General features: G+C 38.8%; 1 protein-coding gene across 3 annotated transcripts in view; it reads right to left on the bottom strand.

Annotated features, from left to right (window-relative positions):
• SYNE2 (spectrin repeat containing nuclear envelope protein 2) overlaps positions 1-14,096 on the bottom strand; it is a 179,467-nt gene that overhangs the window by 132,978 nt on the left and 32,393 nt on the right. For all 3 annotated transcript variants that reach the window (XM_077783923.1, XM_077783922.1, XM_031504904.2), the window contains 14 exons: positions 13,208-13,303; positions 12,858-12,935; positions 12,673-12,765; positions 11,251-11,432; positions 9,478-9,674; positions 8,925-9,025; positions 8,050-8,151; positions 7,184-7,321; positions 6,200-6,364; positions 4,256-4,368; positions 3,400-3,556; positions 1,726-1,816; positions 1,379-1,566; positions 1,050-1,214 (listed from right to left, as the gene is read on the bottom strand). In XM_077783923.1, coding sequence (XP_077640049.1) covers positions 1,050-1,214; positions 1,379-1,566; positions 1,726-1,816; positions 3,400-3,556; positions 4,256-4,368; positions 6,200-6,364; positions 7,184-7,321; positions 8,050-8,151; positions 8,925-9,025; positions 9,478-9,674; positions 11,251-11,432; positions 12,673-12,765; positions 12,858-12,935; positions 13,208-13,303 — 1,866 coding nt within the window. The remainder of the gene's footprint in view (positions 1-1,049; positions 1,215-1,378; positions 1,567-1,725; positions 1,817-3,399; positions 3,557-4,255; positions 4,369-6,199; positions 6,365-7,183; positions 7,322-8,049; positions 8,152-8,924; positions 9,026-9,477; positions 9,675-11,250; positions 11,433-12,672; positions 12,766-12,857; positions 12,936-13,207; positions 13,304-14,096) is intronic.

The following is a 14,096-nucleotide window of genomic DNA, read 5'->3' as shown; positions in this document are numbered from 1 at the left end:
CACCCTGTCCCCTTGTCCCCCTCCCTTATGAGCAACCACAATACTATGGAGAATGGGCTGCAGCATCCCCCAGCCCACACCAGGGAATTGTCCAAGATAACAGCAGCTGGTGTTGGTCAAATCAAGATCAGAAGTGTGCTGACAATTCAATGGTACAGGCAGTCACAGGCCAGAGCTCAAGCATTTGGGCTGCATTTTATATAAAAAATAAATATAATATATATGATAGCTATAATGTCCAAAGCAATGCCACAAAAATAACTCAGGGAGTCCTTAAGACCTCAGACAGGCTTCTTGCACCTTACTGCTCTGATTCCTCAATATATTTCCTTGAAGCAGCTCTTATTAAGGGTTTTTCTAACAAACTCCAGATTTCCCTTACCCTTTGATTGCTTCCTTTGATTTTATTGCATTCTCACTAAGCTCATCTCCTCAAAAATCTAGCAGTAATATTTTGCCACTGTTTACTGTCACAGCAGCACCTTTAATAAATGTCAATGAAAAGCTCAACTCAGAAAATTAAGAGCTCTAATATTCCCAGGCAGAGTGAAAATGTCATTCTAGAGAAAGCATTCTAGGAAATGCAATATGTGTAACATTAGGCAGGTTGTATAGGGATTTACAGCAGCATAAAATCCTGCCAAATGAGCTGGTGAAAAATTGCACAACCTTAGAAATATCTATGTAGCAATAATTACTTTCTACCACTTAAAACAGACACTGTAAAATTTAGCAGAGGCTAAATTGATTACTTGCACCCCTAGCACTGAATTAAGAGCTTTATTCTGCAATAAGATTTCCTTTTATAAGTAGTTTTGAGATTTCAATTTAAAATTTGAACATTTTCCATCCTGTTATAATGAGAATTTAACTGAGTCACAAAGATTAAGAACGGGATGCTGCTGTGTACTCTCTGTTCCTCAAGCTTTAAAACTGGCAACCTTGAGTTGACTGAAAGATTGATCAAGCTCTGATTAGCAAGCTGGTAAGTCTAGAAAAGATGACTTTGAAGGCTGCATGGCAAAGAGTAATAGTAACTTGTAACTCACAAAGTGTGTCCTCTTCATGAACTTTGCCCATCTCCTGTTCAGTTTCTTCAGCTCTTTGGCAATATTTGATCCAACTTGCTCTTTGCTGACTTCAATGAGATGGTTTCCAGCTTCATTTAAGGAACCATGAATCAAATTCCTCTTTGCCAGGATCTCAGCAGGGATCTAGACAGAGGCATTGAAATAATTTTAAGCAGAACCCAGTCAAACATTTATTTCCAAAATGAAAAGCAGAAAAGCAACAACAGCAGGCACTGTGAGATTTAATGGTCTTTTTACAGGAGGCTTTGAAGTATCTCTGTCAAACAAAGAGAAACCCAACCATGTACCTCTTTCGGATCCTCATTTCTGTTTTCTTCCAGCCACGTTTTTAGTAAGTGGATGTTTTCTGTGTAATTACTCCAGGAGGACAGGACTTTCTGTAGGGTGGTGTTTACATTGGAAATATACTCTTTACATGTAGAAATCTTTGACTCCACTGTCTTCAAAAGTTTGCTGATTTCTTCAGGATCTCCAGCTAGGACGTGAAATAGGGATTATTGTTATATATTTGGAAACAGAGAGATTAATTATACAGAAACACTGTTTACATGGAACAGTAGATGGAATTAAAACTGGTGGCAGCACTTTACTTCAAAATACAGATCTTCATATCAATTTATGTGCATGAGCTTACCCAAGCCAGGACCACTTATGTTTTTCAAGTCTTCACAGATGTGAGTAGCCATGTCTAGTTGTGTTTCAAGTTTCTTTTCTTCAATGAAATTCTACCCAAAGAGAAAAGTAATTGATACAGGTAACACTGAATGACACAAAACTGGGTAGAAATACAGCTTGGAACACTTTTTTTCAATATGAGCCTACAACCTACAGCTTAAACATAAACTGAGCAAAGCCCACCCAGCAACTCAGCTGCACCCTTTAGTGTGAAACAAACTTGTTCTTTTACTCTGCTTGTGCAGAGAGTAAAGTAAACAGAGCTATGAATACCTGAATGCCACTGCCTGAGCCACAACCCTGCATGAGTCAGAACTGCTTGCTTCAAAAAGTTACAGCCCCAGGGCAATACTGAGAAATGGCATCTAGAACAAGTCAGGCACAATTTAGTCACATAAGCCAAGAAAGTGATGAAAGCAAAAGGTGGGTTTCCCTGCATGGACAGAAATATTGAGGTGTCTCTTTTCTGACAGATCAAAACAAACTGGGGATGGAGAGGGTGAAAGAGGAAGAACTGGGAGCAGAGGAGGAGACTTGTGTGTGCACAGGGAATGAGGGTTGATCCTCAGCCCCTCTCTGTCTGAGCTCCCCCCTCCTACAAATGTCCTACCCAGCAGGGTACAAAACAACCTCCCTTGTGACTATGACAAAACTGGGCCCTAAACCCTAAACAAGCCCTGAACTCCCTGGCAAAGCTCTGCATTCTATCAGCTTGAGCAAGACCATGAGCCACAACTGTAGAAATAACATGATAATAAGTATTTATGAAACCAACTGAACCAACAAACTCAGCACAGATTAACTCTGCATGACCATCTGATCACAGGGTGAGCTTGACACTGCTCAGGAAATTGCTGTTTTATACAACCTATTGTTGCCTCCTTCCACAATACTGAGGCTGGTGAAATTCCCACTAATTTAACTGTGGATTTGCCAGTCTGAGAATCCTCTGAGAAAGTCCATTAAGATGGAATTCACAAGGAATCCTATTAACTCCAAATGGGGAAAAAACTGGAGGCATCAGCATTTTCACCTCTGCCTCTACTCCTGATTCAGTATCCTTTGTCAGTATTTGGGGTTGGGCAATGTATCTTCTCCTAAAAACCTACATCAGTTTCATAACTTGAGTCCAGAAACTGAGCTAAGCATAAAGTGTAATAGAACAAGACAATTCATATTCACCAGAAAGCATAAGGAGGCAAAGAAGCTGGGAAAAAGGAGAGGCAGCAGTGTGAGTAATGGCTGGTTTTGAAGACAGCAACTATTGAACTACCCCAGAGAGGGTGCTGTGGATTGGAGCTAGGGAAGGGCTGCCACAGCTGGCTCTATAAATAATCTAGAAAGAAAGAAATGTTCACAATAAAGAATAAAAACAGGCAGAGAGAAAATCACAGTCATGGCTTGCATTACTTCTCCAAACTGAAGAAAGAAATCTCATTCATAGCAAAATGGAAGATGCTGGGACAAGGAAAGCTTCTAGGGAAGTCTACCTGCCCTTCTTTGAATAAATCTGAGATTTCACCAATCCACCATGCTTCTGACAACTATAATATCTTCAGACGACATAAGAATGAATCAAAGAGAGCTGGGAAAGAATTACCATCAGGGTGTGATACATATATCTGAAACTTACATTCCAATTTTCCAGTAGTGATTCCACAGACTCTTTTGCCCCATATTTCACATCCCAGATATTTAGCTTTAACTTCACCTCATTGGCAATGGCTGAGCACAGTCCATAGTGATATTCAAGGAAAGTGCTGGGGTTTGTAGAACGAATATTGGTAAATCTGCAAACAGAAAATAGTTCCAAAAGTTTATACAGAACCATTGGATACAAAAGGCATTAATTTATCAGGATTTTATCCTAAAAATTAAAAATTATATTTATGTAAACTTTTGGGGTTTTTTTGTTATGACAGGAATTAATAGATAAGATAGCAAAGTTTTTTTTTTTTAAGCAGCAACAATTGAACAAGCAATGTTGTCTGCTCAATGTATGAAAAACCTTAAATGCCCAAAAAAGGGGCATCTGACCTGTATGTCAAAGCATCTCAGGTTATGGATACAGATTCACTGGTCATTTTTTGAAATATCCTCCAACAGGTATTTGGGATAGTACAAGCCAAAGATCACAGTGATTTTTAATGGTGGAAATAAAAGTTTAGAGAATCCCTGCCACCAGGGAAATTTTTACATTGAAAATATTCAAGTTTCCTATCCCTGGTGGCTGTTTCCTATCCCCACTAGCAAAGGGCATCTGAAAAGGTCTTGTTAATGAGCTCTACTCTGTACACACACTTAAACATTCATTGAACCAGTGAGAGATCCCTGCCTGCTCCACTTGACAGCCAGCCTGTGTTTAGGTCAAAAATGCTCTTTTTTTTGCAAGGCATGGATAAATTATGCGTTTTTGTTCAGAACAGCAGAGCCAGTCAATAGCAGAGCTAGAATACAACATGAAGTAGAGGGAATTTGAGCATCACAACCTTCTTTTCATTTCCTCTAATTTTTCAGGCAAGACTAGTGGCATATTCTTCTCATCTTCATTCTTAAATGACTGAAGGGTGTCCAAGTGAGAATCAAAACAATCCATCAAGCCCTGGGAAGAACAAGACACAGTAAGCCATTCATTCTGATCTAGAGTATTTCACCTGGGAATCTCCAACTCACCTACTGTTAGGGAAAGAACTATTAAGAAATAGCACAGGACAACCTCCCAGTGTCTTTACTCATTAAAGTGCAAAATAGGTATTTACCTAAACACCTTCTGAAGTGCATATTTAGTGCAATACTACCTGATTTCTCTTATCACTGTGCATCTACTTAAATATAAGGACCACAGACCTTACACTACTCCTGCTATCAGTTTCTTTTCTGCACTTTCACTATCATCTTTAGGAGAAAAAAAGCATCATTGTAATAGCTTCAGGGTATCAAGTTGTTCTTTGCTATCCCTTAGCAAAGACTGGCAGCAAAACCTGTTGAATAAATCTATAATGTCACCTGCTCCATAGTTCATTTCACCGCTCAATAAATCAGTGTCTAACACCAGGCTGACAGTGTATCAAATTAACCATTCAATGGCCAGTGTCCCATGATTGGTAATATTTTACAGGCATGTGTCTCAGCACCAAATTCCCTACCTAAAAGTAAAACATAATATGCATTGCACAGCAGAAAAGCCTGTTTCTCACTGGCATATTTAAAAAACCTACAAGTCCATTTCAATGTCATTAAATCTGCCACAAAGCATGTTAATGAGAATGGCTAAACCCTGGAACAGCCCTCAACCACAAAACAGTGCACAGATTTTTAACACTGGATTTTGTAATATTAACACTGTATCAGTTGGATGGTTATGAGCATTGGCGGACAATTTCCAAGATTTTAAGTAAAATTTGCATTATAAGGTACCACCTTGCCAATATCATCATTATACACAACATACAATAAAAGGGGAAAAAGTTCTCAGCAGGATGTCTTCTCATCAAGAAAAGTGGATTTGGCAGAAATTAAGCATTAATATGTTTCCTCTTCTGAAGGAATGCCATTATTTTATCTATATGCTTAATGGGAAAAAATAAATGCCTTAAGGAATGACATCAGTCTCTACCTTATTCTTTAAAATGCTTTAAGTACTTAGGTTGCACAACAAAAATCTTAGGTCAAATGGCTAAAGACTGACAAAGCCATCTCTCGTATCAGGAACTGACTAGAAACAGCACAAAAAGTGGTGTTATTAAGCCACTTGCAGTGCCACTAAGACACTGCCCATTCTCTCAAATTCTCTTTAAGGACAATCCCACAAAACCAGCAAGCTTGTTTATAAAAAACCCAAGTATGACATTATGATCACCAGCCAGGCATCAACACATATACTCTTTCAGAACTTTCAAACTCAAAAAGATGTTTGAACTATTATATGTGCAAATATTTGAAGATCAGAATAAATAACTTCCATGGTACAAAGGTATCAAAATATCCTTGCCTTGAATGGAACTACAGAGTGATTCAGAAAATATTTAACTTTAAACACACAACCTTCTTGAACTCCCTGGAATGTAACCTTAAGCTCAAGTGCTTTTCTGAATAGGTATGCATTAAAGATTTTAAGAAAAAGATGCAATTATCTTGTGTTATTAATTAATAAACAAACAAGCTGCAGGAACCACATAAAAAAGAATAGCATAATTTATTCATTCAGGCAGTACTCAAGTTTAATCTCACCCCAGTGAAGTCTGAAACCTGCCTTATAGACCCATGCAGTTATTTAATTAAACTTCTAATTCTTCAAAGGTATGTTCAGAAGAGCTTTTCATCTTCAGAAGACAAACATATGCACACCACTTCCCAAAATGTCAAACAGCAATTCCATAACAAGTGCTTTGCCGGGTCAAACTGAAGCAGAATTTCCTTTGTGATCAGCATACCTTAAATATTACAATTATTTCTCTGAAGACAGACATTGCTTTGAATGGGTCTTGCAAATCAGGCAAATCTTCTGCCTGCAGACGTTCTACCTCCTGGAGCCAAGCCTCAATGCTTCCCAGAGGGGAGGGCAACATCTGGTCCAGCTTCGCTTTCCACTCATTCATCTTGAAAAGGAAAACAAGTGGATTAAATCTCTCACTATTATTTCCTTCCCCACCTCCAAGATGCTGATATAAACTGCATAAGCTGGAGCTCAAGACATCCCAGGAACCCCATCCCTCATGCCCATCATGTTAAAAAAAAGAGCTTTCAGCTAAAATCAGCCCTGTTTACCTCAAACCCAGGTTGGCTCCCACTCCGTAACCTCTGCAACACCATGGAGAATTAGGCATTCCTATCTTTTGCTGGTGACCATCCCAAGGCCCAGCAACAGGAAAATTTATAGTGAACTAGTTGCAAAAATAGAGGGGGGAACAGAGATGAACAGCTTTCTGTCATGGGGCTGACAGGGGAACATCTCTTCCAAAAACAGCAATTCCCAGCACGGCCCTACACATCCCAAATTGAGCCAGCACAGCCAACCTCACTGCAAAGCACAGACCAACCAGGCCCCACTAGGTCAGTATCTGTGCTCTGAGCCACAACTGTGTCCCAAAATAACATTTTAAGCATAAATAGGCTAAAAACTTAGATCAGAAGAGTGCTCTGAGATAACCAGATTCATTTTCCAGGGATGTTTCAGTCTTGAGGCTCAGCAGGCAGAAGGGTAACACACAAAAATTCACTTTCTGCCTCCTCTTGGGCACTGAACGCCACTCAGACTGTCTGGACTTCAGGTTCAGGGTCAAAGCTCCTTTATCATCCCAAATAAAGTATCATCCCCCCACTTTTCCCAGTGTGAGTTCCTGGGGTAGACTCAGGCTTCTTCATCCATCACATGCTCATGGTGGCAATGGGGTGAGTGAGAGAGAAATGCCTCTGACCTGAGAGATCACTGTATCCCACTCTTCCCTCATCTGCTGCTGGCCTTCACTCAGCTCAGCTTCACCCCTTTTTGATGACAACACAGGCAGAAAGGGGATCTTCTCTTGGTTAAATGTTTCCATAAATGACATCATTTCCTAGAGATAAAATAGAAGAGTAATTCACAGAAGACGTCAGACGGAAGCTCACAGAGCCAAGTCCTGCCTTTGAGCACACTGGTATGAGTTCCATTAACTTCAAAGGGTGTGAAGCATGCAAAGGCAAGACAGTAAGAGGCATTCCTGTCTGCAGGCAATATTTGGGTCTGAAATTATAGGTGCCATTCCCTAAGTCTGTATTTAACATAATGTCAGTGCAGTGAGAACACAGTTCTCCCCTCCCAGCAAGAGAAAGGGAAAATTCCTCCTCTCACAGCTCCCCATGGGCCACTTTAATACAAACTGTGGCTACAATATAAGCCAAAGGAAATTTTGCTTCAGCACAACCTAGAGCCAGCAATTCAACTGCTCCTCTGTAACATTAGCTGGGTAAAACCTACTGCAATTAGCACAGAAATTACAAAAGTAACTCTGTGAAGGGCCTACGTGCTTGAAACTTGTCCAAATCTTCAACTACATCAATTAATTAAGACACTACTTTACTCTTTCCAAAACCTTTGCGCAAAAACGAAATAACATTTTTCATAACAGAGAGAATTTTAATCTACCTTTCCTTCAACCATATGAGGAATTTAACAATTTCATCATCAGATTTCCAAGTTTTCTTTAAAAGCTTATTTAACACTTCAGTTTAGGAAATAAAGATGAAAATTATTAAAAACATTCACAGAAACAGATTCTTTCACAGAACATGAAATGCAACTTACTTTGTACTTCTGGCAGTATGTTTCATCCTCTGTTTCCACCAGCAGCTTTGCTAACTTCTTCTCCTGTTCAGCCAACCAGCCCATGGCCTCTCTTACTTTCTCCTGGTAATTAGAGCAGAAAATTTCATTTTTCCATTTTGCAAGCATTGTTTTTAATTTACACTGTGCTATAAAACAACACTCATTGATCATATGATAAAGTCCATTCAAAGCTATTGAAAAACAAATAAAAATTCCTGGGGACCTTGATGAGTTTTGAGTCAGGCACTATTACATTGCAGGGGCAAAGTTTTAAACCTGGCACCTGGATATATGAAGACAAAAAATATACATATATATACATTGATATATATGATATATCAAAAAAAGACCTGACTGCAGTTCTACTGAAAGGAGATTAGCAGTATGTGAATAACTAATTAAACCCTCATAAGAAAATATAGAGAATAGAAAATATGGGTTTCTGGGTCAGTGTTATCTGTCAGAGGCAACTTCTGTCTACTTTATACGTCAGTTACCAAATCTAAAATAAAAGCTGGTTGTTCTGTGCATCTGCACATCTGTCTGCCTCTCCTCCAATGTTTACACAGACTTCAGAATACACGTGAAGACAACCAAGCTGGAAAATGTCCTCTGCAATAGTTAAATCAAAAACCTGCAGAGCAATTCCACCTGTATGACCAACCAAAAATCTGTTTGGTCATGGAGTTTTTAACATGGAGTTTTTAACACAGGAGCATCAGAAGGCTCAAACCAATTCAGTCCTGTCAGTAACAGAATCAGAGGATCTACCATGTGCTACTGACTCAGATATAAACTGGGCAAAGAAAGCACATTCCTTTGAAAATACCCCAGTGATAACCCACACAACATACCTGCACGTCTTCTTCAGACTCAGGCAAATTCTTGGAGTATTGCAAAAACTGAGCCACGTAAGTCATGATTGATTTTTCATCTGGATTCACAGTGTCAACATCTACAAGAGCCAATACACCATTTACATAATTATGCAGCCTTCTAGGCCTGATCACATAATTACACACTATGCTGCAGTTATTAAAACACATTACCATAAACATGTTTATTTTGCAACAGCTCACTTAACATGCCATTGACAGAAATTAATATGCCATGAACATTTTTTTTCCTTGGGAATATTTTAATAGAACATGATTGAGTAATTAAAAAGTTTCTCCCACAAAGAGGAAAGTTTCATATCCCTTCTTCTGCATATTGCTCCTGCAATTGTTGCCAATTCAAAAATCCTACAGTCCCTAAGTACAGCTGATGTTTATTAGAAAATAAAGAACCTCAGGTTTGAGCATTACAGCAAACATCAATGTTCCATTTCAAACTTAAGCTGAGTCTTAATAGAGCACATTAATCTCACTCCTAATAACAAAGATTTTTAAAAAGCTGATCATGTACCTTCAGGCTCCAGAAGCCGTGGGATGTTCAGCTCCAGTTCTGCAATTCTGAAAGCCTCTCTCAGGTTTTCTTTATTGCTTTTGGCTTTTGCCTTCTCCAGATCAACCAGACCTGGCCTCAAGGTTTGGATGATGGCTAAAAAAGCCAGTCCACTTCGCCAGCTGGACTTGAAATCAGTGACACTGATAGAGCCATGCCTATCCCAGAAATGAGTGGAAACAAAATGTTAGGACCAATTTAGAAATAGAGTATAAATTCAATAAAATGGAGTTTGAACCAAATCCAACAGCACCTTGCCACTGAACTTCTGCATAAGTCAGGCAACAACACAGCCAGTACTACCAATCACAACAATTACTTATTTTTAAAAGATGAGTATTTCTTTTTGTCTTCTATTGCATTCTGAAGATAAAGCCTTGCTAATCCAAATCCTCTCTAAACATCACTTTTGTGCTCAACATCTATGCATTCTATGGGGTGGAAAAGCAACAAGAAAAGCACTGCAGAACATGTATTTGCTTGTAATGACACCAAGAACTGGCATTTTAGAAAATTCAAATCTTAAAAGCAATGTATTAGTGCAGGAAAAAGTATTTCTTTTTCTCTTATTTAGCTTAGTGTCCTTAAATCATTGTTTATTAATGTTCACAGCCTGTATAGTGCTGTGAGGTGCCCAGCCATAAAGGCCACAGCGAATTCTGGGACAACTTTCCAAAAACAGTCTGTATGTTATGAGTATGTTACAACATGGAAAAGATGTGGGATTTCAGGCAATCAAATTCAGTCACAAAACAATGGGCCAAGTCTTCCAAGATTTGTTTCTTTACCAAAAACTACAGGATTCACTGGCAACAAAATATTTCAACATAATGCCAGTTCAGAAATGAGACTGCAAATCAGACAGCAATACTGCTGAAAAACAAGCAAAAGAAAGAGGAAGATTACATGGATAATGAGCTGGTTTTGATGTGTCAATTGATCTTCTGATAAAACAGAGCTAGAAGGCAAACCTCAGTGCCATTCTACTGGCAGAAAGTGTCTGATGTGCTGATGAAGGCCTTCATCTCCCACTAATAACATGGAATATTAGTAGGATTTTATTAGAAAATAAAACAACCCAAAGAGCTGAGGAGAAAGAGTTGACATTACTGTAAAGCATATTTGGAAGATCCTGGAGTGAAGCAGCAGCCCTTGAAGAAAATGTAAATATCTGTATCTGCTCTAGATTGTGTGCTGTGAGCAGCCCCCCTGAAAGCAGCAGTGCTATCTGTATATCAAACATAGGGAAACATCTTGTTAGAATTAGGGACTAGGACCACCAGGATTAGCATCCTTCTTTGGGATCATGAAGTGTTTTGACAGAAAAGCATAAGGATCATAGAAATCCTACACTTTCCATTAAAAATATTAAAAAATCCTTGAGACTTTGTGAATCAGTGCCAACCATGAGGATTAAAAGAAGTAAAGCATGTAAACATTCAACTAGACTTATCACACAGGAGCCCCTAAAAAAGAAAAGCCAAAGAACTCAGATTACACTGTTGTGTTTAATTAGTAAGATGAGCTTCACTTTATTATATTTAAAAGGCTCATGTCAAAACATTTGGCCCTGACTGATGCCGAAAGTACTGGTAACCACAAGTGAAAGTTAAAGGATATTCTGCTATGCTGTCACTAAGTAATCTTAAAAACAGGAGGAAATACCACTACATTTAGAGGAAAGCAGTGATACAAAGTGTAACATGATAATTGTAAATCTTGGATGGAACTTACAGGGAACACTGTTCTTTTGCCCACAACAAAAGAGCCTTTGTAGCAGACATCTTCCACCGCTCCTTAATTTTAGCACTTTTTTTAGCTGATCTGTTTGCCTTTGGAGAGGAGTCAACAGCACTTGGACAATCAGGTGAAGGCTGATTGTAGGTACAGGCAAGTGTCCTGGCCAGTTCTTCAATCTGTCAGGGAAGATGGGAGACTAAATGAGGCTTCAGTGAGAGATTCCCAAGGCACCAAGGGCAGAACACCACAGAGAACCAGACAGGACTCAACCACAGGTGTAACACAGGTGTAGCTTCCCTGGCCCCCAAACTCAAACCAGGCTTTTTAATTTGCACAATCTGAACTATTTAGTGCTGAATTCCCATCTTCAGGCAATTTTTTTGGCAGGATATATTCACCCAAAGATTTCTGTGTTATGCTGTCATTGCTGCCAGCAATGACATCAAGGGATCTTCTCACTCAATTTCTACTCTAACCAGTGACAGGACTGTATTTTCTGCTGTCAGGAGTGACATGTTCTAGGCATAGTCAGAGTTTGCCTGCTCACTCAGAGTGCAGGAAAACCTACCTGACAGCCCTCAGAGATCCCTATTTGGTTGGAGAAGCCTGGCTTAGGCAAAAAGGTAATTGCACAGGCCATAAGCAGCACAAGACTCTTTGGCATCACAGTACCTCTACCACAAAAAATAAGGGCTAAATATTTTCTAAATGATACAAAATTTTGTTTCTTAGTGCTCTTCTGAGTCCCAGTCACCAGTTAGTTCACCTACATTTGCTGGGTTCTTCCTAGAAGCCAGCTTGGCTCCAGCACCCTCTGCAGCCCTATAGGATGATTAAATCAAGACCCTGTGCTTTCACACCTCCCCATAACCTCATGCCATGCAAGGTGCACGCTCTTATTGCGTAAGAAACATGACTTTGACATCCTTTGTGTTATTTCAGGTGCTAGGACTGAAACAAAAAACAAAAAACAAACAACAACAACAAAAAAAAAAACAAACAGAAAAAAAAAAAAAAACAAAACAAAAAAAATCAACAAAAATTGGATGTTGTAAGCACAGTCAGCACTGAGGAGTGGGGTTGCCTCTGAGAGATGGATGCGCCACTTCACACTATCTGCTCTTTTTGGAGTTCACTCATTACAGACCTCAGATAAACAAAATTTAGCCCATTTTTTAACTGGTTACTTAAAAAAAAAATCTCAGTATCTTTTCTTCCTACCATTTGCAGCTGGATATTGTTTATCACTACCAGCCCCTGCATTGGTGCATCTCCTCCTTGAGATGTCACTTCCACATGTCAGAAAAATAATCTTTTGTTCTGTACTAATTCATCTTATTTAGCAATCATGTAAGTCAACACATTTTTGTGATTTTCCCCTCTACTAAAGCTCTCTTACATTGCTGAGATACTTACATGAAAATGAAATATAATGGTCCAGATTAGGCCAAGCACAATGGAAGGTTTTCCTTCAATAATGTCAGCTACATGAATATTTATGAGCTTCAGCTAAGGAAGGGAAAAAAGGGATCATTGTTAACAAAGAAAATGTTCCACCAGCTAAACTGGCTTTAGTTGTGAATTTTGAAGTTAATACTCACTGATCTGCTCTTTAAAAATGTCAAAGCATTTTCTATATTACTTCTACATTGGAAGGTATTAAATCCTTTTTCCCGTGGCTGCAAAGCAAAAAAAAAAAACAAATAGGTTATATCTTTAACTGCAAAAATTAATTTTATTCTATATTTTGAAAAGGGAAATCCAGCAAAAATCCATAAATTACTTTGGATCAACTTACTTCAGTGTGCTTCAATGGTATAAAAATAAGTTACTTGAAACTAACTCTTATGGCTCCAGAGGGATGATTCATATGGCTGCACTTAAGCATATCCAGAAATCTTTGCTGGACTTGACAAAGGATTGAGGTAATATTTTTATTACTCTGTCTTACCAGATGTTGACCTGAAAGCACTTCCAACAGATCCAGAAGCAAATGTCCTTGCTGGATGTCTGTGTACAGGTCTGAGACAACATAAGGAGGGGTATGCTGCAAGATAAATTTCAGCCTTTTGACATTTTGAATTCAACGCACTACAAAACATCACAGATTACTCTGCTCTTAAATAATGTTTAGCAACCTTTATTTTTTTCATTAAGCAACAATAAAAATCCTGCATCTAAACAGCCACATCCTGTGTCTTCTAACCTATTACTATGTTTGTGTCTTAATCCCTCTCTCTTGTCCTGCCTCTTTGTTTTATAAAGGTAATTTTAGGCCTCACTTTCAAGCACTTAAATTTTTCAAGGAGGTCTGGGGCAAAAGAAAAATAATTGAGAAAAGGAAAGCTAAATAAGGCAGTTAATTAATATTTTGAGATCTTACTCAATATTAAGTACAAATTTGAGTACAGAGCTGCTATAAACTAAACCTCTTTTCACCCACACAACACAAACTTATCAGCAGCTTCTGCTCAAGGAGTGACCAAAACCAAATTATATTTTGTTTTCACCTGAACAAGTCAGAGCCCCAGTACACGCTGCAGGAGCTGTTTTCTGAGAGCTTAAGGAGCACTTCCACTGCTATGTGGTTTGTCTTAATACTTACCAGTCACTCAGGCCATCTCATTAAACTCACGTTCTTGGATTGCATAATAGAATAACACTTACCTAATCCCAGTAAAACCAACTGTAAACTCAGAAACTCGTAAAAGCCTGAGACATGTGCCTCAATCCACCACAAGTTTTACCACATGAGTAAGGAGAGTGACATCCACACACAAACCACCTCATACAAATGTCATTGGACATGTCCCAATAAAATGCTGTTGCACTTACTAAAC

Source organism: Lonchura striata, chromosome 6 (assembly GCF_046129695.1).
Source record: "Lonchura striata isolate bLonStr1 chromosome 6, bLonStr1.mat, whole genome shotgun sequence".
Classification (NCBI taxonomy): Eukaryota; Metazoa; Chordata; class Aves; order Passeriformes; family Estrildidae; genus Lonchura; species Lonchura striata.
Note: the sequence above shows the minus strand (reverse complement) of the source record. Positions and strands in the feature narration are given on the sequence as shown.